This window comes from Diabrotica virgifera, chromosome 4, assembly GCF_917563875.1.
Source record: "Diabrotica virgifera virgifera chromosome 4, PGI_DIABVI_V3a".
NCBI classification, from domain to species: Eukaryota; Metazoa; Arthropoda; class Insecta; order Coleoptera; family Chrysomelidae; genus Diabrotica; species Diabrotica virgifera.
In genome coordinates, this window is record NC_065446.1 from 180,037,021 (window position 1) to 180,061,787 (window position 24,767).

Genomic DNA, 24,767 nt, shown 5'->3' on the forward strand with positions numbered 1-24,767 from the left:
GTAACTCGACAAAAAATTCGCGGATTAAGTATCCTATGTAATTCCTGCAGCTCAAATATTTCTAATATTTCGGAAATAAAAGATCTTCTGCTGAACTTTAAAATGGATATTCATACGAGAATAAATGATTTTGAAAATAAATTAACAGAGTTAAATAATAAGCTCAGCCAAATTGATTTATTTAAGTCCACCGAATTCACTGATAATATTGCAAACGAAGCTGTAGATCGCATGACACGTGCTAAGAATGTTCTAATCAGAGGTGTTCCAGAATCTTCCTCTGGGGATGCACAACGCAGAAAAGACGACGACGCAAATAAGATTAACCTTGTCTTGGAAACTGTTGGCTGTCAGGAAAAGCAAATCACTTTCTATAGAGTCGGCAAAGCAAACCAACGTTTTCCCAGAATGATAAAGGTAGTAATGAGTTCGGAATACCACGTTAAAAATATTCTGAGAAATAAAGCTAAACTTTTGGAGAACAACGCCACGAAAAAATTCTCAATAATTGATGACAAGACGCCCATCCAACAAACTCGCTTAAAAGAACTCCGAAATGAACTAGAAACTCGCAAAAATAACGGTGAATATGATTTAACCATTAAATACATTAATGGCACTCCCAAAATCACGAATTTTCGTTCATAATTTTTCTACCAACAAATTTAATGACTGGCTATTTCTATATACCAATTTAGATTCACTTTCCGCTAAATTTGACGAATTTGTATGCACAGTGCAACTTCTTCAACCACACATTATTTGTATTGCCGAAACCTGGCTTAAACCTTCAATTCCTGACTCATGTGTTAACATAAATGGATATACAATATATCGTAAAGACAGAGAAATTCGTGTGGGTGGTGGTGTATGCATTTATTTATCTAATATTATTACCACAACTTTCAAAATTGACATTAAGCCATTAGATATTCCTGGAATAGATGCTATTCACTTATCTATTACTAAAAATCCATTTTGCCTTAATTTAGTCTGTATATATCGCCCACCTTTGACAATACTTGCTCACGATAATGTTTTGCTTACTAAACTTGACGAACTATCATCTTTTGATAATCTTACTGGAGATTTTAATTTCCCAGAGATCACCTGGCCAATAACTGCATTATCTGACGCCGAAAACACTCATAATTTGTTTAAAAACTTTGTCGTAAATTCGAACCTGATACAACTCATCACAGAACCTACCCGATTTAGAATTAATAACCAACCTTCTATTTTAGATCTAGTGTTAATTAACGACGAAGAGCTAATTTCATCTCTTGAAATCAGTTCTCCTATAGGAAAGTCAGATCATGCAGTTATAACAGCTCACATTCAATTCAACCAAATACTACCCAGCAAAAATAATACTGTAACATATACTATTACCAACTTTTCTGAAATCGACACTAAACTATCTCAAATCAACTGGCAATTATTTTTTGCTGACTTAAACGACCCTTCATTAATGTGGACTGCATTTCTCGATGCCGTCCACAATATAATTTCTACAAACACTACCTTCCGTAATATTTATAAAAACAATCTTAAACCCTGGATAAATCGAACAGCAATAAACCAAATTAATCACAAACGACATCTCTGGCGGAAATTTAAACAGACCGGGCTTCTCACTGATTTTCAAAACCACCGCAGATTTTCAAATACCTTACAAACTTTTCTAAAAACTTTAAGACAAAATTTTGAAACAAGTGTTATTGACAGTGGTAATATGAAAAAAGTCTACAAATACATAAGGTCCTCATTGACGTCTAAAGTTTCCATTCCTCTACTTCAAAAACTTAATCAGACTTTATGCTCTTCTGACAAAGATTCTTCTGAAACTCTATCTTTAGCATTTTCACAGGTTTTTACTAAAGAATCGAATGATGGTAATCTACCTCCTATTAGGTGTAACCGTGTCGGTGCATCCTTACGGCAAGTCGAATTTACAGTGGATCATGTCAAACAACACTTAATGAAACTTCGCACATCCGCTTCACCTGGTTTAGATGGTTTAACACCAAAACTATTAAAAAGATGCGCAGATACACTTGCAATACCTTTAACGTTAATTATGCAGACTTCTTTTATCCAGAATTCCTTACCCCCTAATTGGAAATTAGCATCGGTCACTCCTATTTTTAAAAAAGGCAACAAACTCGATCCCAACAATTATCGTCCGATTAGCTTACTACCAGTAGTTAGCAAAGTCATGGAAGCCATTATTTCCGAGGAGATGACTAAATTCCTTCTCCAAGAAAATGTTATTCCAACACAACAACATGGATTTGTTTCTGGTCGCTCTACTCTAACCAATCTCCTACATTGTGTTAACGACTGGACGTCATCTATTAACAGTTCACAGCCGGTCGACGTTGTTTATCTAGATTTCTCTAAAGCCTTTGACCGTGTTCCTAAACGCAGACTTCTACATAAGCTAGAACATTTCGGAGTTCGCGGTACTTTATTATGTTGGATTGATGATTTCCTGACAGATCGACATTACAAAGTTAGAGTTGGCGAATCTTTCTCACAGGACAGGTTAGTGGAAAGTGGAGTGCCGCAGGGTTCCGTCCTTGGACCTCTGCTTTTTACGGTTTATACCAGCGATGTTCCTTCCTATGTTTCAAGTAAAATATCGTTATATGCTGATGACACAAAAATATATGCCAATCCTATCACAAACCAGTTAGCCCTCCAAAGAGACTTGGACTCTATTTTTACTTGGTGTTCCCAGTGGTTACTACCCTTAAACACAGAAAAATGTGTAGTGCTTAGAATTGGTAAAAACAATCCACTTGTGCCGTACTTCGTTAACGGACAACCATTAGATTCAGTGTTCTCGTATAACGACCTCGGTGTTATTGTAAACAGCAGCCTAACGTGGTCCGACCATATTCAGTCTATTTGTAAACGTGCGAACTCCAGACTATATCTTATTCGGAGGTGTTTTTCGAGAGTTTCAATGCAGTCATTCTGTAAACTTTACACTATTTACATAAGACCGATTCTTGAATATGCTGGCCCAACGTGGTATCCTGATTTGGTTCGAGACAAAATTTTGTTGGAAAACGTCCAAAGAAAAGCCACTCGAATTCCATTGGGACTGAGAAGACCTTCCTATGAAGAAAGGCTCAGTATGGCCCACCTAACTTCTTTTGGACTTCGCCGACAACGCGGCGACTTAATAACCACATTTAAAATATTAAAATTTAATTTCGGAAATCTCGACGAAATTTTTACAATTAATCAAGATGAACGCCTTAGAGGTCACCAATTTAAACTGAAAAAAGAGAACTTTTGTACGAGACCAAGACAGAATTTTTTACCAAATAGAGTTTTCGATATTTGGAATAACCTGGATGATAACATTGTCTCAGCCCCCTCTACCAACACATTTAAAAACAGACTTGACAGTTTTCTATTATAGTTAAAATATTTTTTATGTAAACCCAAATTGTATCTTTTTTTTTGTTGTTGTTGTTTTTTTTTTATTGTATTTACTAATAGGTTACTTATGTAATTTCTTTGTTTTTGGGCATAATAGGGACTTGTCCCTCTGCCCTTGTTTATGTATAATAATAATAATAATAATAATAATAACTTAGTTTGATGCAAACGGATTTTGAAAATTTCAATATACAGAGTGTTGTCTCGGGGTCACAATGATTTTATATTTTTTTGGTAATCAGGACCTAGATTTTTCTTGGGATTAGTAGTTGTGTGTTCTGAGTTCTAAATGAGACACATGTGTTCCAGATATCAAAAAAAAATATACAAAGTGGTTTTAAAGTTATGAATCCAGAAAGAAATGGACAAAATCCATAAAACACCCTGTAACCCGGTTATAAACATCGGTGGGGCAATAAATGTAGTATATCCAGAACCGCCTCAGTGACCTCTATTCACCACTCAAGTATTTTCGTTTCCCAATGAAACAACCTTTTTGTATCTCTGTTGTTTCCCTGTATAACGCGCAAATGTTATTAAAATGATGTGTAAAATCTTCGGATCCAAAATACAAAATCAATATTAAACAACGAAAGTTTGTCAATTTATTCATTATTCATCGCTCGCAAACTACCCTCGAAATTGCCTCCCATCAAAAATTAATCGAAAGCAACCCCTTATATTCACGTTTTAGTAATTAATTGATATTGATGGGTTTATTATGGGTTTAGGCTTATGTATAAATATTTTATATAGAGTGATTAATAAAAAATATGCTTTATAAATAACAGAAATTTATTATTTTTATAAGTTTAACATTTTCTGTCTGAGCAAGTATTACTACTGAATCATCAGTAATTAGCCAAAAAAATCCATATTGAATTTGTGACAAATGTTATGTCATTTTTTACGAATCACCCCCATATTCAAAAGTGTATGTAGTAAATTAAAAAGTATATATATTTAAATCAAAAAATATCAAATAAAAGTAATTTTCTGAACCTCTATTTTAGCATAAAAATAGATGTAACTATTTTAAATAGAGCTAAAATTTTTTCTAGCGAAAGTACAACATATCCCCGTATTACACCATAGTCCTGTCGCCAGGGGGGTACAACGGCCTCCTTAATTCAGATGGACTTTTTAGAACACGAATTTTTTGGGTAACAGTTGATCCGGATGTCGATAAGTTTGTTATAAACAAAGAACTTGAGGAATTACATAACAGCGATTTTTTGGGTGATTCGCAACAAAAAATGGTCTTACAAGTTTTTTCGTAGAATGCATAGTTTTAGAGATAAACGCGGTTGAACTTTCAAAAAATCGAAAACGTGCAATTTTTGAACCCGAATAACTTTTGATTAAAAAATAAAATAGCAATTCTGCTTACTGCATTTTTGAAAGTTCAAGTCAAATTCTATCGGTTTTGATTATTTGCATTGCTAAAAATTAAGCTTTTATTTGTTAAACAAAGCCATAAACACATAGTGTTCCCCGTGCCCAATGCATGCGTTTTAATGTATGTATACGTAGAAATTGGCTGTATGCGCGCCTACTCGTTCGATTTCAAATGGGAAATGCATTGAAAACATCATTCAATAACTATGTGTTTATAGCTTTGTTTAACAATAAAAAAATTAATTCATAATCAAAACCGATAGAATTTGACTTGGACTTTCAAATGCGCTAAGCAGAATTGCTATTTTATTTTTCAATCAAAAGTTATTCGGGTTAAGAAATTGAAATTTTTCGATTTTTTTAAAGTTCAACCGCGTTTATGTCGAAAACTATGCATCCTGCGAAAAAACTTGTAAAAACAATGTTTGCTTAAAATTACCCAAAAAATACAAAACAATGTTTTGTTTTGCGAAAAATCATTGTTATGTGATTCCTCAAGTTCTTTGTTTATAACAATCTTATCGACATCCGGATCAACTGTTACCCAAAAAATTCGTGTTCTACGGGTCAAAATACATAAAAAAAACTTGGTAAGTCCATCTGAATTAAGGAGGCCGTTGTACCTCCACTGGCGACAGGACTACCAAGGAAATAAGGCAAAAATATACCATGTTCGGGACACTTGAGTAGCCAGGTTGCAAATGGATTTTTGGGTACTATATACCTAATACATTATGAATACAAAAATGCCCGTCACAGTTCGGACGAGAATTTTAGTTATTAACAAATAAGTTTCAAAAATGGCAGTTTTTTCACTTAAATCGCTATACGCTCTGAGCTTCGCTGGTGTCGCTCCTAGCGGACTACTAAATTCAACTTTCACCGGTAATTTTTAAATTTATTATTTAATTGTTATCGCTTAATAATTACAACGCAAAAAAGTAATTAAATTGTAATCGATTTTTTAAAGATTTTTCTAATCATTTTGACGTTCTATTGATAAAAATATGAATTTCTTACTTCGGATACTTTCACAATTATCGTGTAGATGGCGCTAAGATTAATTGATTAATTTATAATTACGTATTACGGAACATTAAAAAAACTTAAATTCAGTATTTAAAACGTAAGTATATTTAAGGTAAAAATATATACCACAACTTTGACCAACTAATATTTTTTATAATTAATGTTTTTAATTTTAATTTTAAATTAATCACTTTGACATTTATGTCAAATTTCCGGTAAAGGTTTACAGACTTGTCACTACTGGCGCTCGCGAATTTGTAAATATCCCCTCTACGTACGAGCTCACAGCGTATAGGTAAAAATAGGGTAATTAAATATCTTTTTTATAGTATCCTTTTTTTAGTAGATGGCCAAAGGTTAAAAATGGCAGTTTTTGAATTTTGGTCCGATCATTTGTTGCTTCCGAAATTTCAAAATAAAACTAAAATTTCGAAAATAAAAAAAATTGCTATAACTTTTGCGAAAATGACCTTAAGACTTTCAAATAGCATGAAAAGTTGAGTAAAATAGTCCGTATAATGCACAAAAAATTTTAAGAATATTCGTCAATTAGTTTAAATTTTATTCAATTTGTTTATCCCAAAGAGCTTTTTTTTGTAATGTTATTGTTCAGAAAATTATAATGATATAGCAACTCTGTGGAAACACATGAAAGAAAAATAGTTATATTTTCAACGTATTTAAAAAAAAATCATTAAAAAGTCACTTTAATCATACCGAAAACATTTTACTAAAGAACTCATTTTTGGCTTTGTTATTAACTAAATGCTATTAACTTTGTTAATATTGACTGTAGATTAAAACTACTTTGAGATTTGAAAATCTGGTATTTTTACACTAATTTTCAAAAATAAACTTTCTGCCTAGGTTAATTACGGTCAAAGTTATTCACTTTTTTTTATTTAATTCACAGCTACTTTGTTTATAACAATTAAGCAACCTAACTAGCGACATTTTGAAGTTAAAAGTATATAGTTTATGTGTTAAAGTTTGAGTAAACTTTGATCTTCAACAGAGTGGTTAATATAGCTTTAAAAATGACGTCCTAACGAAATCGATTCGTGGTCGGTGGAGGGGAAATATTAAAATCCGTGCACTCAAAAAATGAAATTGATTCTTCAAACATATGCTGCGATTAATATCTCCGGAGGTTGTTGATGGATTTTGATCATAATTCTTTTAATTTGCATGTACTCGTAGTCCTTTAGAGTACGTTATGTATACATACCCCTACCAAACATTACAAGCCCTTATCACTCAGGGATATGAAAAATCGATTACGACCGATTCTAAGACCTACCGAATATACATATATAATTTCATAAAAATCAGTCAAGCAGAATTGAAGGAGCATGGCAACTAACACTGCGACAGGAGAATTTTATAGATGTAAATATATAGATGGCTATTAAAAAATAGTGGTTGGGGATAGAAGAGTGAAAATTAAGGGATGTATGTATTTTTTAATGCTACATAATACAAAATTAAGATAGACAATTTTGTCCAAAAAAATAAAAAAAAAATCACAGGGGGCAACCCCCCTTACCACTTATGGGTATAAAAAATAGGTTAAAACCTATTCTCAGTCCTACAGGATATATGTGTAAAATTTCGTAAAAATCGGTCAAGCCGTTTCGGAGGAGTACGGTAACTAGCACTGCTATAGGAGAATTTTATGTACACAGAAGTAACTGTGAATTAAATAATAAAAGTGGCTAACTTTGACCGTACTTAACCTACGCAAAAAGTGTTTTTTTTTTGAAAATTCGTGTAAAAATACTAGTTTTTGAAATCCCACAGTAGATTTACTCTACAGTCAATATTAACAAAGTTATTAAAATTGTTTAGGAGCCAAAAATGACTCTACTTTAGTAAAATGTTTTCGGAATGATAAAAATGACTTTTTATTGATTTTTTGAAACATTTTGAATATATAAGTATTCTTCTTTCAAGAGGTTTCCACAGAATTGCTGTATAATTATTATTTTCTAAACAATAACATTGCAAACAAAAAGCTCTTTGGGATAAACAAATTGAATAGAATTTAAACCAATTGCCGAATAATCTTGAAATTTTAAGGGCATTATATTATGTACTGGTTGACTCAACTTTTCGTGCAATATCAAAGTCTTAAGTTCAGTTTTGCAAAAGTTATAGCAATTTTTTTATTTTCGAAATTTTAGTCTTTTTTTGCAATTAGCGAAGCAACAAATGATCAGATCAAAATTCAAAAACTCCCATTTTACACCTTTGCTCATCTACTAAAAGATAAATATGTACTCTAAATAAGATATTTAATAACCCTATTTTTACCTGTAGCGATTTAAACGAAGAAAACTGCCATTTTTGACACTTATTTGTTAATAACTAAAATTCTCGTCCGAACTGTGACGGGCATCTTTGTATTTAGAATGTATTAGGTATATAGTACCCAAAAAAACCATTTGCAACCTGGCTGCTCAAGTGTCCCGACAAAAACCTTATTTCTCTAGACTCTAGACTATATAATTTGTCCATATTATTGATCACATGATCACGAGCAAAATCCGCTTCTATCTCTCCGACCAAAATTAAAAATAAAAAAAATCTGGGTTACTTAACCCCATATAAACATAATATATTTAAAATTACAAGTAATTACATTTTATTATCGACCCAATGAATTCGAACGTCCATTAGAAACCTAACAACCAATTTGGGACCGTTTATTCGCGTCAAATTACAAAACATCTGTTTAATTGAATCGCGAAACGTCCACCCATTGCTCGTCGAGTAGATAATTAAACAGTTAAACAATATAACTAAGTTCCAGTACGGTTACGGCAGTACAAAAACAACGCGAGCGCATGTACAAAATGAGAGCATATTCAAATGTGGATACAAATGAATTGTAAGTAAACAATGAATTTGTAAGTAGCGTAGAGCTTTGGAACTTCAGAAGTTCCGTTAATGTGAGAATACTAAATAAGACAAGGCGAAATCGGCGGGTTCGTTGGGAAAGAAAAATATTCCCATGAGATTTTTTTGCATAATCATATTCGTGAGACACCCCAGAATAAGGTGCAAAAAGTCGCCCACGCGAAAAGTGGACCAATTTTTTTTAACCATTTTTTTTTACCAAATTGCAAAAGTCAATATTTTTGGCCCAAACAATTTTTTTTGGATTTTTTGGACCATTCTCGACAAAAAAGGTCTCTTGTAATTTTTCTCTTAAAATGGTCATTTTCGAGTTATAAGCAATTTAAAATTGAAAAAAAAAACGATAAATGGCGATTTTCAAGGGCCAAAAGCACCAGCGAAAAATAATATTTTTGAGGTTACCAAGTGCCTAAATTAAAGTTCAGACCTTCTTTTATCCGTTCCCGATGAGCATTTTGGGCTTATTTTATTTTAAACTATTTTTTTTAATTGTTAATGCAGCGCTTATAACAGGGCAGGCGCTCGGGTTGTCGCGCGTCTGGACTCTGGACTATAATATAGTCCAGACACGCGACAGCCAAATACACATCGGGATCGGATACAAGAAGGTTTGATCTTTAATTTAGGCCCTTGGTAACCTCAATAATAATATTTTTTGCTGGTGCTTTTCTTGAAAATAGTCATTTTTCGTTTTTAGCTTGGGAGTTCTCGGCGCTTTTTTATACTTGTTAAATATGTATCTACCTTTTTGGTAACCACGTTTTTTAGTTTGTACAAATCAATATAATTTTTTGATGTTTATTTTAATTTTTGAAGGTATAAATAACAATTAAAAAATTAATAATGCATTCGAAATTTTACAAATGAGTAACACAATTAATTTTTTTAGTTTTTATTATTTAGATCTAAAAATCTTTAAGATTAAAATTAAATTTAGTAATTTTTAAGTTTAAAATATTAAAGTATAATTTGAATGCAAAATCGCCGATATCAAAAATTAAGTACTTAATTATTATTTAGTTATAGTTTACGAATATATCGCTGACCTGCATTAAACCTGTACGATGCAACAGGTGCCTGCTTGTATTTTGCGGTGAATACTGTATACACACTAAGCGCCAAAATTAACGCACCACCTTAAAAATGGGACATTTTTATTGTCTCATATTTCCTAAACCTGTTGTCCGATTTTAGAGATTTTTTTAATACGTTATAGCTTTATTCTTTAAGAATATCGATATTATAATATTGTTGCTAAACAGATTCCACTTTTAATTTTTCATAAAAAACTTTTCTTGCCTTTTTTTCATATAATGCACCGTTTCTATGCAGAAAAATAAAACATCTTGGCGCGTATTTTTCATTTCTTAATACATCATCAACAACTATCCAATGTATTTTTCATTTCTTAATACATCATTAACAACTATCCAATATAATAATACTAAACTACAACAATAACAGAAAATATTACTAATAAGATTTCAACTAGGTGCAAAGCTGCAAAAAATGTTTAAAATGATCTCCTTTACAGGTAACAGAAGAATTTTATTGGCGCGCGTACGGGTAATGGTCTAAATTTTTTGAAGAAAAAAATAGTACGCCACTGAGATATGTCAAACTAAAAATCATTTTTGAATTCCTCGTTCAATTTACGACAAAAAATCTTTCTTACCTTTTTTCATACGAGGCGCCGTTTTTATACAAAAAAATAAAACATCTTAACTTAAATAAAAAACTTAACTTACAAAGTATTTGAGGTACTCGTAGTTTCCATATGCACAGAAACTTAGTTCAAATACTTTGTAAACGTTAAGATGTTTTATTTTTTTACATAAAAACGGCGCCGCATATGAAAAAAAGGCAAGAAAGATTTTTGTCATAAATTGGACCAGCAATTCAAAAATGATTTTTAATTTGACATATATCAGTGGCGTACTATTTTTCTCTTAAAAAAATTCAGACCATTACCCGTATGCGCGCCAATGATGAATATAAAATTCTTCTATAACCTCTAAAGGAGGTCTTTTTTAACATTTGTTGTAGCTCTGCACCTAGTTAAAATCTTATTAGTAATATTTTCTGTTACTGTTCCAGTTTAGTATTATTATTGGATATTTCTTGATAATGTATTCAAAAAATGAAAAATACGCGTCAAGATGTTTTATTTTTCTGCATAAAAACGGTTCACCATATGCAAAAAAGGCAAGAAAGGTTTTTAATCATAAATTAGACGTGGAATTTAAAAATAATTTTTAATTCGAAATATCTCAGTGGCGTACTATTTTCTTTCTTTAAAAAAAATTCAGACCATTACCCGTAGGCGCGCCAATGATGAATACAAAATACTTAGTTGTATGTCAAAAAATGCGTAATAACTACCTCCTAAAACTCACCAAATTTCATTTTCATAGCTCAACTGGTCTTAGAGCAATAAATAAATTGGCAGTTTGAAATAAAAATTTCAACACCCCGTATCTCGGAAAATAAGCATTTGCGGACATATTATGTTTATAAAGCAAACCGGCATTCATTTTGCATGTAGAATTAGCCCTTAAAATTTTTCATACTTATTTACTAACACCCTGTATAACCTCAAAGTGAGTGCAATATCACGAGGAAAACCAAAAAACAACGTATACTATCTCTACACTCCATTTACACTATTATCTCTTCGCGCCACCACTCACCCTCCAACGGAAATTCAAAGATTTGGTGGATACATTAGGGAATCTGTAGTACCATATGACATGGTGAAGAGGTGGTGACGTGAGTTTAAGACAAGGTGCACATTGAGACACATGCGACACCACCTACGCAGGGCAGCACACCTCATGTTTCTGTGTCGTGTGGACAGCATTGCACGCCCGCATGTTAAGACATAGCACAGCGTAGGCCACGAATGCCAAAAAAAGATGCGTCGCTCAGATGCGTCAACTACTGTGTGAATTGTGTGACAATATGCGTGTAGCCGACTCAGCCCATAAATTTCGTGCAATGTGTGGTTTGTGCTGCCCTACGTGGGATATATCGCATGCGTCCCAATGGGCGCCTTGCCTAAATGTGATAAACGTACTACGCAAGAAAATATTAAAATGATCTAGTATTACAAAATCTTCTTCTTGTTGTTCCGCCGTCTCCTCAAGTCTTGCAGCCTGAGTTCTGGCGTCTTCCTATTGATCTTTTTGCTTGTACTTTACTTTATAATATGATCCGAAGTAACACTTCTCAACACATGATCCAAGTATTGTTTTTTTCTTTCATTGAACATGCTTAGTAATTCTGTTTGTTTACTCATGTGTCGAAGTACCTCATCGTTGTTAACAGTTGTACCCATATAATGACTTCTCAGCATCCGTCTGTATACATAGGTACATCCTAAAGGCATCTATATATCGATTTTTCTGTTTCTGGTCCGATAGCTGTTACGACATTTTTGGATAGGTATTTGAGACAATCTGAAAATTTTTCAGGTAAGTAACTCTTCCATGATAGTCTAATATAAAAATGCCGGTCTGTCTGGAGGGTAGCGGTCATTTTCCCCAAAAATCCCCCCAAAGTTGAAGAAAGGGTAAAAATTGTTATTACAAAAAATATCTTCGAGGTGATTTTAAAGTAAATTTAAATATTGAAATATAAAGAAAATAAACAAGTCAGGCGATTTGCGAGGAATTCTAATTTTGCAAAATGGGCGCCCCAGGGTTATTTTCAGGGGGTGCATCTATTCTAAAATTCTAATATTCTAAACCACATTCAAATAGCAAATTCCCAACTAAATATAAACAAACGCACGTGTACTATTCGCACTGTGTCATTCGTCAAGAGGCTGTTAAATGTAATTTATTGCACTAAACGAGGCGGATTCTCATTTTACAGGTCCAAACTGGTCAGTCTGCAAATTCAAATTGTAGGTAGCGTGTTGGTTTTTAAGATACACTTCAGGACGACCCTGTTTAGCTTCCATGCGCGTTTGTTTACAGTTGGGAATCTGTAAAATGAATGGACTTTAAAAAAGACAGGTTTTTCTTTGGTTAGATTTTCTACCTGCCAGGTGAAAAAAACAATTACGAGTGCCTGTGAATGAAAAGCGCTGTTTGGTGAGAATTTTCGCACTTTATGAAAGCACTGTATATTATGACTAGAGCCCGTCTTGAATTATTATTTGTGTAAAACTAGTCCGTTTTGACACAAACCACAGTTCAGTTGTTCAGCTGGCATTAGAATAGACGAAGACGAAACCACGATGTTTAATTTGAACATGATCGACAATCGTTTTCCCAGACACCGAACCGGCACGGCCGACCAAAAATAACCGAACAATCAAATTGACTAACTCATAGTCTCTGAGCTTTCATTCAAATATTAGTTATATCAGCGCTATCAGAATCTCTCGATGCATCATTTCGATAGCAGATAGATCAATCATGTACAATTTCGTAGAGAAATTAGTTAATAGCTATTTGTGTTTCAGGATAAATCAAATTTGTAGTCCACCCAGTGTTCATAACCCTGGATAGTGAGATTATTGTGCCAGAGTCATAAAAGTGTAATAAATTTGAAAAAAATATAGTAGATGAGAAAAAAATAATCGTCAAATTCAATTTTATCGCACTGAATAATGGATATAGGTTATTGTTTTTATGACACTATTGAATTGATAGTTCAATTTTAAATCAATTGATTATTGAAAATATGATTACTGACCAGTGATTGGTTTAGAAAGAGGGGTGTGTAAAATTCGCATTTTAAGCCGTGTCCTCACTGGTAAATTTTTACGAGCGTCGCAGATTTAACTGCTCGACCACCGAAAATTTGTTTATCGTTCGTTTTGCGCGTCGGCTCAGGTTGTGTAGAGTAAATAACGCAGCGTCCGCCCGTTCACACTGCAAACCGTATGCGACGCAAATCCTTTGATCTTCGCTCAAAAACCGACAACCGATGGAGCGTGTGAGTTGTGTGCGTCGAAAATTCTTGCGTCCGATTTATGCGACGAACACGTGCACATTAGCACAATTTACCTCGAGCTCGCAAATATTTGCGACGAATAGCTGGTGCATCAAAAATTTTTACCAGTGAGGACGCGGCTTTAAAGTGCGTACAGACATGCTCCAAACAGCGTACCGAACCGCATCAAAGGAAATGTTCGTCGAAAGTACGTCGTTAGTTTGTAAACCTTTCGGCGTTGCAGTCATTGTTTATATTCATAAAATTCAGTACATCAAGATGGAATGGACCGATGAAAATAGTTTAGTACTCAAATTATCGAGAAAACGAAATATTATGGGACCCAAAGAATCCAGATATTATAACAAAATAAAAAAAAACATGGTTGGGAAGAGATTGGCACAAAAATGAAAACAACTGTCTATGAACTCAGAAAAAAAGGGCATTGTGTGATATTTTTTTATAAACAAATTAGCGCTCCGAAATCGTGTTTTTTTTTCAATTGTTGCTCTGTAACTCCGAAGATTTTAACTTTACACCAAAAACACCTATATAAAAATTCACCGTAATTTAATTCTGCATAGTTTTCCCGATTTGTTCGACGAAAATTTTTCGGGTTTTCCCAACAAAATATTTTATTTTCGACTAAAACTTTATGTAAGTAATTATTTATCAATAAATAAATAACTTGGTGACGTAAAATTTTTTTTGGTATAGATTCTATTTCCAGAAGCCGGTGGAAATTGATAGGTCTGGATCCCGCGTATGAAAAAAAAGTTGATTAATAGCAAGCTGAAAATTTGTTAATAGCTTAAGGGTGTCTAGTCGGATAAACTTTGATATATAGAACACTGGAACAGGGGCAGTTTTAATTGTGGAACAGGTTAAAAATTTGGAACGGTCAGGCCACGAAAACGGCACATTTATTTTGTCCGACAGAACAGACTTAAACTCTCCGAACAGAGATTAAACTCTCATGCAAAAATCAGACTACTATTTATCACCTGTCATAATTCCTGTCATTTGACATATTCCACATGTTCCACTCATTAAAACGCCCATTTGGTGATAAATATCAGTCTGATTTTTGCATGAGAGTTTAATCTCTGTTCGGAGAGTTTAGGTCTGTTCTGTCGGACAAAATACATGTGCCGTTTTCGTGGTCTGACAGTTCCAAATTTTTAATCTGTTCCACAATTAAAACTTCCCCTGTTCCAGTGTTCCCATATATCAAAGTTTGTCCGACTAGACACCCCTAATCTATTAACAAATTTTCAGCTTGCTATTAATCAACTTTTTTTTTTCATACGCGGGATCCAGACCTATGAACGAATAGTTTAGCACCAATTAAGTAATTTGTTAATTAACAATTTACGGTTCCCAATGCCCCAAAGAACCTAAAATAATGTCCGCCCGGGCCGAAAAAATTGATTTTTATAATCTGTTTAAAATATTGTTTTAAAATAAACACTTAATGTAGCAATTATATTTAATGTAGCAATAACTTCGAAATTACGGCATTGAGGTATAGGGAACATTACATAAAAAATAATCGGTATTTCTTAAGGACTTCAAACCACAAAAAATATACTGGGTGTTTCATTTGAAATAAGAAATTTCATTAGATTTTCAGAAAAACTGAAGATCTGACAACCACTATAATATCGGCCGCATTAGAAGACCTTTACCCACCAAAATCTATAAAAATCGTGCAGTTGTTTCCGAGATAATTGAGGCGTTCCATACATAAAGTGGATACTGAATCTATTGACCTTCTTTTGGATTTATTTAACACCACATATATAACAGGTATAATACCTAAAGAATGGCTCCATCGACATTTATACTGCTACCCAAAAAAGCCAATGCAAAGGAGTACAATGAACATCGCACCATAGCCTTAATGAGTCATGTCTTGAAATTGTTTTTAAAAATGATTCACAATAGAATACATAAGAAATTAGACGAAGGCATAAGTGATACACAAATGGGATTTAGGAAAGGTCTGGGAACACGGGACGCACTGTTTGCAGTAAGTGTTCTTTCGCAGAGATGCCTAGATATGAATCAGGAAGTATATGCCTGTTTCATTGATTTTGAGAAGGCATTTGACAAAGTGCAGCATAATCGTCTCAAAGAAATTTTGTTAAATAAAAACATAGACAGTAGAGACATTAGAATTATATGTAACCTCTATTGGAATCAAACAGCAAAAGTGAAAGTTGAAAATGAACTGACTGATGATATCCAGATTCGTCGTGGGGTGCGCCAAGGGTGTATTTTATCACCATTGTTATTTAATTTATATAGTGAAGCCATCTCAGAATTAGCACTGGCCGAAGTCAATGAAGGCCTAATAATAAACGGTGAGCCACTTAATAATATAAGATATGCTGACGATACCGTACTTCTAGCGGGAACACTGGAAGAATTGCAACACCTTGCTCAACAACTAAATATACATTGCAACGATTATGGACTAAAAATAAATTTGAAGAAAACCAAGTTCATGGTATTTACAAAAGCACAAAACAGCAGAGTTAGACTAGTACTGGATAATACAGAAATTGAGCATATATCTTCGTACAAATACCTTGAAGCATGGATCACAGAAGATACTGATCAGGCAAAAGAAATAAGATGCCGCATTGAAATTGCACGATCTATTTTTAACAGAATGAGGAAACTTTTCTGTAATCGCAATATCAATATAACGCTCCGGATAAGAATGCTTCGTTGTTATATTTTCTCCACCCTTTTGTATGGGGTTGAGGTATGGACACTAAAACAATCCAACATTAAAAACCTGGAAGCATTCGTGTGGTGTTATAGACGTATTCTGAAAATATCATGGACAGATCGTATAACAAACGCACAAGAGCTCGAACAACTAGGAAAACAATGCGAAGTTTTAAATTCCATAAAAATCAGGAAGTTGGAATACTTGGGGCACATCATGAGAGGTGAAAAATACGAACTATTAAGGAATATAATGCAGAGCAAAATCAAAGGCAGAAGAAGAGTAGGAAGACGTAAAATCTCGTGGCTACGCAATCTCCATGAATGGTTTGATTACAGCTCAATTGAACTCAACAAATTGATTTCCGGCGCGTAACCAACAAAATTATAGTTGCCAGAATGATTTCCAATCTCCGATAGGAGCGGAACTTTAAGCAAGAAGAAGAATACATCAAGTATTATGCAATAGAGACCTTAGTTTGCAACTCAAAATAAGAATATTACGTTCATATGTGTTTTCGGTGCTGCTGTACGGGGTGGAGGCCTGGACCCTAAAGACAGAAATAAGCGATCGCCTTAAAGCATTCGAGATGTAGATCTACCGAAGAATATTAAAAATAAGTTTGTAACGTTTAAGTTTTCCCAGTGTAGATTTTAATCCGGTCCCCCATACCTTCACGGCTTTTGGCTTAACTGATTAGATTTTAGAGTCTCTATCGGCGTGTTTTTCTTAGAATCACATGTGTCGCTATCGATAGATGCGATTCTCACGCAAAATGTTAGACTTTAATAGCTTTTTTGTAAAAGATATCGGCCTTGCATCTCATAACTCATTTTAAGTGTTGGGGTTGCTAAGCCCTTTACGGGTGTTATTAAGGCACTTTTTTGCATTTCTTTCACGGCCGTTGACAAAGTCGCGTACTCACGCCGTCAGTTCTTATTTAAACAGATATCTGTGAAATCTGGGCATTCGTGAGTTAAACTTTGTTGCAGTAAGTTGAGTTGTTTGAGTCATGTGGTGAACGTTAGTTGTTTTGTGATGGACCAGCCTGGACTAGTCTGGTAAGTCGTTAAAAACCCTTTTTCTTCATAGAACACTCGCTGTGAATAATTAATTTTGTTCACAGGGCTGATCCCAAGTCCCAGCTACCACCTATCGCTAGTAAATATCTGAATCCACAATACACTATGGACTGTGGCCAAAGCTATTCTCTGTCGCTCCTTTTATTTCGACTTTGCCGCTGGGTATAATATGACCGGGCCTAGATAAGGAATGCCTGTAAGGGCATCCCTACATCTGTTTCACGTAAGTTACGCATTCTTATTTAGAGATGTCTTCTCGCGTGTCCAGAGCAAGGATCTTATGTTTGTGTTTCTTCCGTGGGATAAGCTCATTGACAGTTTTAGCTCATTTAGTGTTAATAGTGACATTTACGTATGTGCCGGTCACTTGTTTTTTATTTTTAACATTTAAATAAAAGACATTTTCATCATGTAAATTTTTTGAGTATTAATAAGTATTAGATTTATGATTTAAGCAAAGAGCTCTTTCCTTTTTATTGTTTGTAAGTGAACGGTAAGAATTTTAAATTTTATTTAGAGTATCGACTTTTTATTTTTTTGGGTAACTATTCAGTTTATTTTTTTGTTGTGAATAAGAGTTATTCGTTCACTTACATTTTCCATTTCGTATTTTGTTAGTTTTGCTGTGTTGGTGAATACACCAATTTATATGCAATTTGTTCACCATTTTTAAATGATTATTGTGTAATTTTTATTTTTGCGGTTGACGTTTTTACGAGTCATTTGCATATATTATGTGAATATTAAGAGATTTCATTGAGTATTTTAATAAATGTTTTATTAAAGTGTACGATGTTGAATTTTATTTAATTATTATTTACAGCTCAAGACTAGAATATTATTGTGTTGTTGTAGCAGCGTTGCTAATTTTTCTTTTGTAGCATAAGTGTCGTAGTAGAGTTACTAATTTCTTTGTTGCGTTACGTATCGTTAATTGTTCCTGTGAGTATTTGTTGGTCACAATACCTGGCGCCCTCTGTTTTTTTGTTTGTGTATTCAGTGTTTACGTTTTCTTAGAGTCCATGAGTCAAACCATCAGTTAATGTTATCTATTTATCTTTTGTCTCTCGTCGTTTCATTAGCTCTATTCGCATATCATTATTTATTAATTTAACATCTTTCATTGTAACAGAAGCCCAAACCCAAAGAACCACGCCCACATCTCTTCCGACTGAGCAACGTGGCCTTTGTTTCGTCAATGTAAACGATTGGACCTTTCCATCTTCGGTCATTCCTTATCCCATCTAAGGATAATATCGTCCTGATCCTTCTGGTTCAGCCTTCATGACCCCTTGTCCATCCGATCGTTATAAGTTAGACCAAATAACAAATGTTGAGGTGCTCAGAAAGATGAAAAAGGAAAAGGAAATCATGAATACGATTAAGATAAGAAAGTTACAATATCTCGGCCACGTTATAAGAGCGGATAAATGTGTTGCTACAAACCATAATGCAAAGAAAAATACAGGGAAAACGAAGTATTGGAAGAAGACGCATTTCCTGGCTCAACATCTGAGAAAGTGGTATGATTGCAGTTCCATCGACTTGTTCAGAGCTGCAATCTCAAAAGTGAAAATAGCTGTGATGATTACCAACCTCCATAGAGGAGACGGTACCTAAAGAAGAAGAATACATAAAACTCACTCTGTATATTTATACTTAGATGTAGGTATTTATTCTAGACGCACATTTTTCTACTACGTGTTGTATTACCAACGGCGAAAATGGTGAAATAGTTTTGGACAAGGTAGTTCTGGAAAATTTTGAAAAAAACTTACCATATGATCTCTGGTGTTCCCTCTGCTTCGGATACATTACAAGATATCGTAAACTGATGTTTTGGTGTAAATATTACAGTTTTTTCTTTAGCCGCTAGTTGAACTGAAACAAAGAATATTGTAAGTATATGATAACAGCTTAATTAATAAAAAGACTTCTTTACAATTTGAGTCTACGAATACAGTCCGCATATAATTTATATTTACAAATTACACAACAACAGAAATTTAATTTTGTCTAAAATTGATTGTTGTCGAGTTTAATAATTTGAAAAATGCGAAAATGGCCATTTTCAAAGCTTAATAACTCGATTAAAAATTATTATGAAATTCAAAAAGTGTTAAAATCAAGTTTTAAACGCTTTCTTCAAGGTCCTGGAAAGATTTTTGTCATTATTTTATTAAAAAGCTGCTATTTTTAATTATTAACAATTAGCTCTACAGTCCAACTGTATCGTCGCCCCCGCTAGCGAAATTATTCCGATTCGATTTTTTGCACAAACTTACTCAAAAAGAGGTCCTTATAACACATCCACAGGGTAGCGGGCAGTGCCGTGGTCGAAAAATTGTTTAAACAATTTTTTTTTAAACAATTTCACAAAAATAATTTTTTCATTGAGAACGATTTTTTTTTAGATAACTTGGTTATTCTGAGCAAAAAAGGTCTCGTGATTTTTCTCTAAAATTAATTGTTGTTAATGGCCATTCTCGCATTTTTCAAATTTTAAATCGCGTATAACTCGACAACAATCAATTTTAGAGAAAAATCACAAGAGATCTTTTCTGCTCAGAATGTCAAAAATATCTAAAAAAATTTGTTCGAAGTAAAAAAATTATTTTTTGAATTTGTTTAAAAAAAAATTGTTTTAACAATTTTTCAACCCACCGCCCGGCACCCTGTGGATATGTTACCTATAAGGACCTCTTTTTGAGTAAGTTTAATTATTTATAGTCTCTTTTATCCTCCTGATGAAAATATTACCCTCTTATCTATGATATTTTGGTTGTTACCTACACTTTTCGATTTCGTCTTTTTTTATTAGTATTAAAAATATATAACACGATAGGATACGATACGAAGTATATAATACGATAAAATTCCTAAATAGCACAAAACACCGACGGCGACCGCGATCTTTAAAACCGCGTACTTTAAGTCTGCCGTGTATCACCGACGGCGAGCCGAGTAAGTCCGCGATCTTTAAACCCGCGTACTTAAAGTTTGCGTGTGTATCACGCGCTTTAAATGTTACATTTACTTCTAATTATACTGCACTGAAATGTACTCGTGAATTTTACTATAGGATAAGTATGTGAGAATTTTTGTACCCAGGACTCCCATATGACAAGCATTTTGCCGATTTGTAGTCCATACAGCGAATCAAGCGTGCTATCGGGGGCTGGGGATGGTCTGGAGTCTGGAGCATTGGGGTGATATAGTGTTGTTTCTGATCCACTCGGATCAATCCACCTCAATTCCCAATAGTGCAGCCGATATGTGAAACAATTGTGCATTTAATGATAGAAGTATATAATTTGGACCACATATACTACACATATAAAGGTTCAAATTTAGATAGGAGGCCATCTGAGATTTTGCCTTTACAAAAATGGCGGGCATTCAAAATGGCGACTATACCTACATGTAACTAATAGCACGATAACTTTTGAACGAGACGTCAGATTTTAACCAAATTTGGTATGCAGGTTCCTTTTTTTGATGTATAAGATCAAGGTCTTGAACGGGAAGAATCGGTTTACCAGAAGTTGTGTTTTTCCTGGTTTTTATGTAAAAATATATTGTTTTTTTTTCAATTCCTTCACCCTGTATGTATTAATTTTTCAAAAAGCTAATAACACCAATGAAAAAAGCGTAAAAATATTTTTTAGGAAATATTTTGAACTTTTTAGTTATGTTAATTACCGTGCGGCAGATTCGTGCAAATATTATAAGAATTATTGTGCATTTAATGGTAGAAGCATATAATTTGAACCACATATACTACACATATAAAGGTTCAAATTTATATGAGGCACTCTCAGTTTTTGTCCCTTTTACAAAAATAGCGGGCATTCAAAATGGCGACTATACATATAAATATGACAAGTAGCAAATAGCACGAGTCCGATTTCAGCCAAATTTGGCATCAAGGATCTTTTTTTGATAAACAAGATCGTAGTCTTGAACCGGAAGAATCGGTTTGCCAGAAGTTGTGGTTTTACTGTTTTTTTATGTAAAAATATGTTGTTTCTTTTTCAATTCTTTCACCCTGTATACATTAGTTTTTCAAAAAGATAATACCGTAATTGAAAAAAGTGAAAAAATATTTAGCCTTACACCTAAAGGTAGAAAGGCTTAGGACTAAGAGAAGAGAGAAAAAATATTTTTTAGGAAATATTTTGAACTTTTAGTTATGTTAATTACCATTTAATAAATGCATAACGTATGTTCCCATGTACCTATGGGCGGCAGATTCATTTTGAATGCCCGGCATGTTTGTAAAAGACAAAATCTGAGGTGGCTCCATATTTAAATTGGAATCTTTGTATGTGTAGTGTGTGTGGTCCAAATTATATGCTTTTACCATTAAATGCACAATAATTCTTATGTTATTATTTGCACGAATCTGCCGCACATAGCCTCCATGTGAAGATAAGTTATGCATTTATTAAATGATAATTAATAAAACTAAAGAGTTCAAAATATTTCCTAAAAAATATTTTTACGTTCTTTTCAACGCCGGTATTACCTTTTTGAAAAATTAATATATACAGGGTGAAAGAATTGAAAAAATAACATATTTTTACATAAAAAATCAGGAAAAACAGAACTTTTAGTAAACCGATTCTTCCGGTTTAAGAGTTCGATCTCATACATAAAAAAACAACCCACATATACAGGGTGTAACAAAAATACAGGTCATAAATTTAATCACATATTCTGGGACCAAAAATAGTTCGATTGAACCTAACTTACCTTAGTACAAATGTGCACATAAAAAAAGTTACAGCCCTTTGAAGTTACAAAATGAAAATCGATTTTTTCCAATAAATCGAAAACTATTAGAGATCTTTTATTGAAAATAAACATGTGGCATTCTTATGGTAGTAGTATCTTAAGAAAAAATTATAGTGAAATTTGGACACCCCATAAAAATTTTATGGGGGTTTTGTTCCTTTAAACCCCCCCAAACTTTTGTGTACGTTCCAATTTAATTATTATTGTAGTACCATTAGTTAAACACAATATTTTAAAAACTTTTTGGCCTCTTAGTACTTTTTCGAAAAGTCAGTTTTTATCGAGATATTTTGAATATTTGTCAAATCCACCACATATTTGTATATGGCTAAGTACGATTATGGAGACTTGGTAATAATATGAAAATTTATTTTATGATTTACATTTTTAGGTATATTTTGAACCATATTAAAAAAGAAGCCACATCTCGATAAAAGGTGCCTTCTCGAAAAAATACAAAGAGGCAAAAAAGTTTTAAAAACAGTGTGTTTAACTAACGAAACCGCAGTAAAGGTTTAATTGGAACATACACAAACATTTGGGGGGTTTAAAGTAACAAAACCCCCATAAAATTTTTATGTAAACATATTAAAAAAGAAGCCGCAACTCGATAAAAACTGCATTATCGAAAAAATACTAAAAGGCAAAAAAGTTTTAGAAATATTGAATTCAACTAATGGTACCACAATAATAATTTAATTGAAACGTACACAAGAGTTTGGGGGGGTTTAAAGGAACAAAACCCCCATAAAATTTTTATGGGGTGCAAAAATTTCACTATAATTCTTTTTTAAGATGTTCCTGCCATAAGAATGCCACATGTCCATTTTCAATAAAAAATCTCTAATAGTTTTCGATATATTCGAAAAAATCGATTTTCATTTTGTAACTTCAAAGGGCTGTAACTTTTTTTATGGGCATATTTGTACTAAAGTAAATTAGGTTCATTCGAACTATTTTTGGCCTCAGAATATGTGATTTAATTTATGACCTGTATTTTCGTTACACCCTGTGTACCAAATTTGGTTGAAATCGGACTTTTTGTTCAAAAGTTATCGTGCTATTAGTCATATATGTATAGTCGCCATTTTGAAGGCCCGCCATTTTTGTAAAAGGAAAAAATCGGAGATGGCCTCATATCTAAATTTGAACCTTTGTATGTGTAGTATATGTGTTCTAAATTATATGCTTCTACCATTAAATGCACAATAATTCTTATAATATTTGCACGAATCTGCCGCACGTAGGTACATGTGAAGATAAGTTATGCATTTATTACACGGTAATTAACATAACTCAAAAATTCAAAATATTTCCTAAAAAATATTTTTACGCTCTTTCCAACGCCGGTATTACCTTTTTGAAAAATTAATATATACAGGGTGAAAGATTTGAAAAAACAACAAATATTTTAACATAAAAAATCAGGAAAACACAACTTCTCGTAAACCGATTCTTCCGGTTCAAGAGTTTGATCTCATACATAAAATAACAACCTATATACCAACTTTGGTTGAAGTCGGATTTTTCGTTTAAAAGTTATCGTGCTATTAGTCACATATGTATTGTCGCCATTTTGAATGCCCGCCATTTTTGTAAAAGGTAAAATCTGAGATGGCCTCATATCTAATTTTGAACCTTCATATGTGTAGTATATGTGGTCCAAATTATATGCTTCTATCATTAAATGCACAATTCTTATAATATTTGTACGAATCTGCCGCACTACAATGAATGTAACACCTACATGTCATTTTGTAAGGGGCGTGCATGTCTGGCTTGATATATTTTATATTAACTCCATGCTCATCAAAGATATTTCACACACACATGTTTATTTAAAAAATATCTATGTAGAATACTGACTTCATATCTGCAATTACACAAGTTAGTGGTGATAGATCTTACTTATGTTAAATATATTTCTCTCGATAAACAAAGTAAATTCAAATATTACTTTTCTTATATGTATTTGCATCTTTAACAAACTTATAAGAAATATTCTAAATCGTTTTGATCAAACTGTATCAATTTCTTGACAATTGCTCCATAAAATATTAATAGCCTATAAACCATGACTTTAATGACTTCTATTTATGTTCACAACAAATTGGTTTCACTAAGTTGACGAAATAGCTTACCAAAAAGATTTTGTTTAATATTAGGTCATTCCCAGAGTTAATAGACACTAATCACCATAAAAACCACATATTTCTCGAGAACACACCCCAATAAAACTCCAAAACAAACGAAGTCTAGCAATACGTCCAATAGCAGGGCAAATATAGGCGATGATTGATAGTTGTTTAATGCTACAATGGAATATTCTAGAATTCGTGTTCATATACTTAATAACGTTTCATTTACAGGGAGGATTTTTTAAATTATACGTTAGCAGATAA

At 33.1% G+C, this 24,767-nt stretch overlaps 1 protein-coding gene across 1 annotated transcript in view; it reads right to left on the reverse strand.

Moving 5' to 3' along the window:
* LOC126883273 (neuroplastin) overlaps positions 1 to 24,767 on the reverse strand; it is a 221,750-nt gene that overhangs the window by 115,055 nt on the left and 81,928 nt on the right. Inside the window, exon 2 of the mRNA XM_050648608.1 lies at positions 19,347 to 19,449. Within this exon, the coding sequence (XP_050504565.1) occupies positions 19,347 to 19,449 (103 nt within the window). The remainder of the gene's footprint in view (positions 1 to 19,346; positions 19,450 to 24,767) is intronic.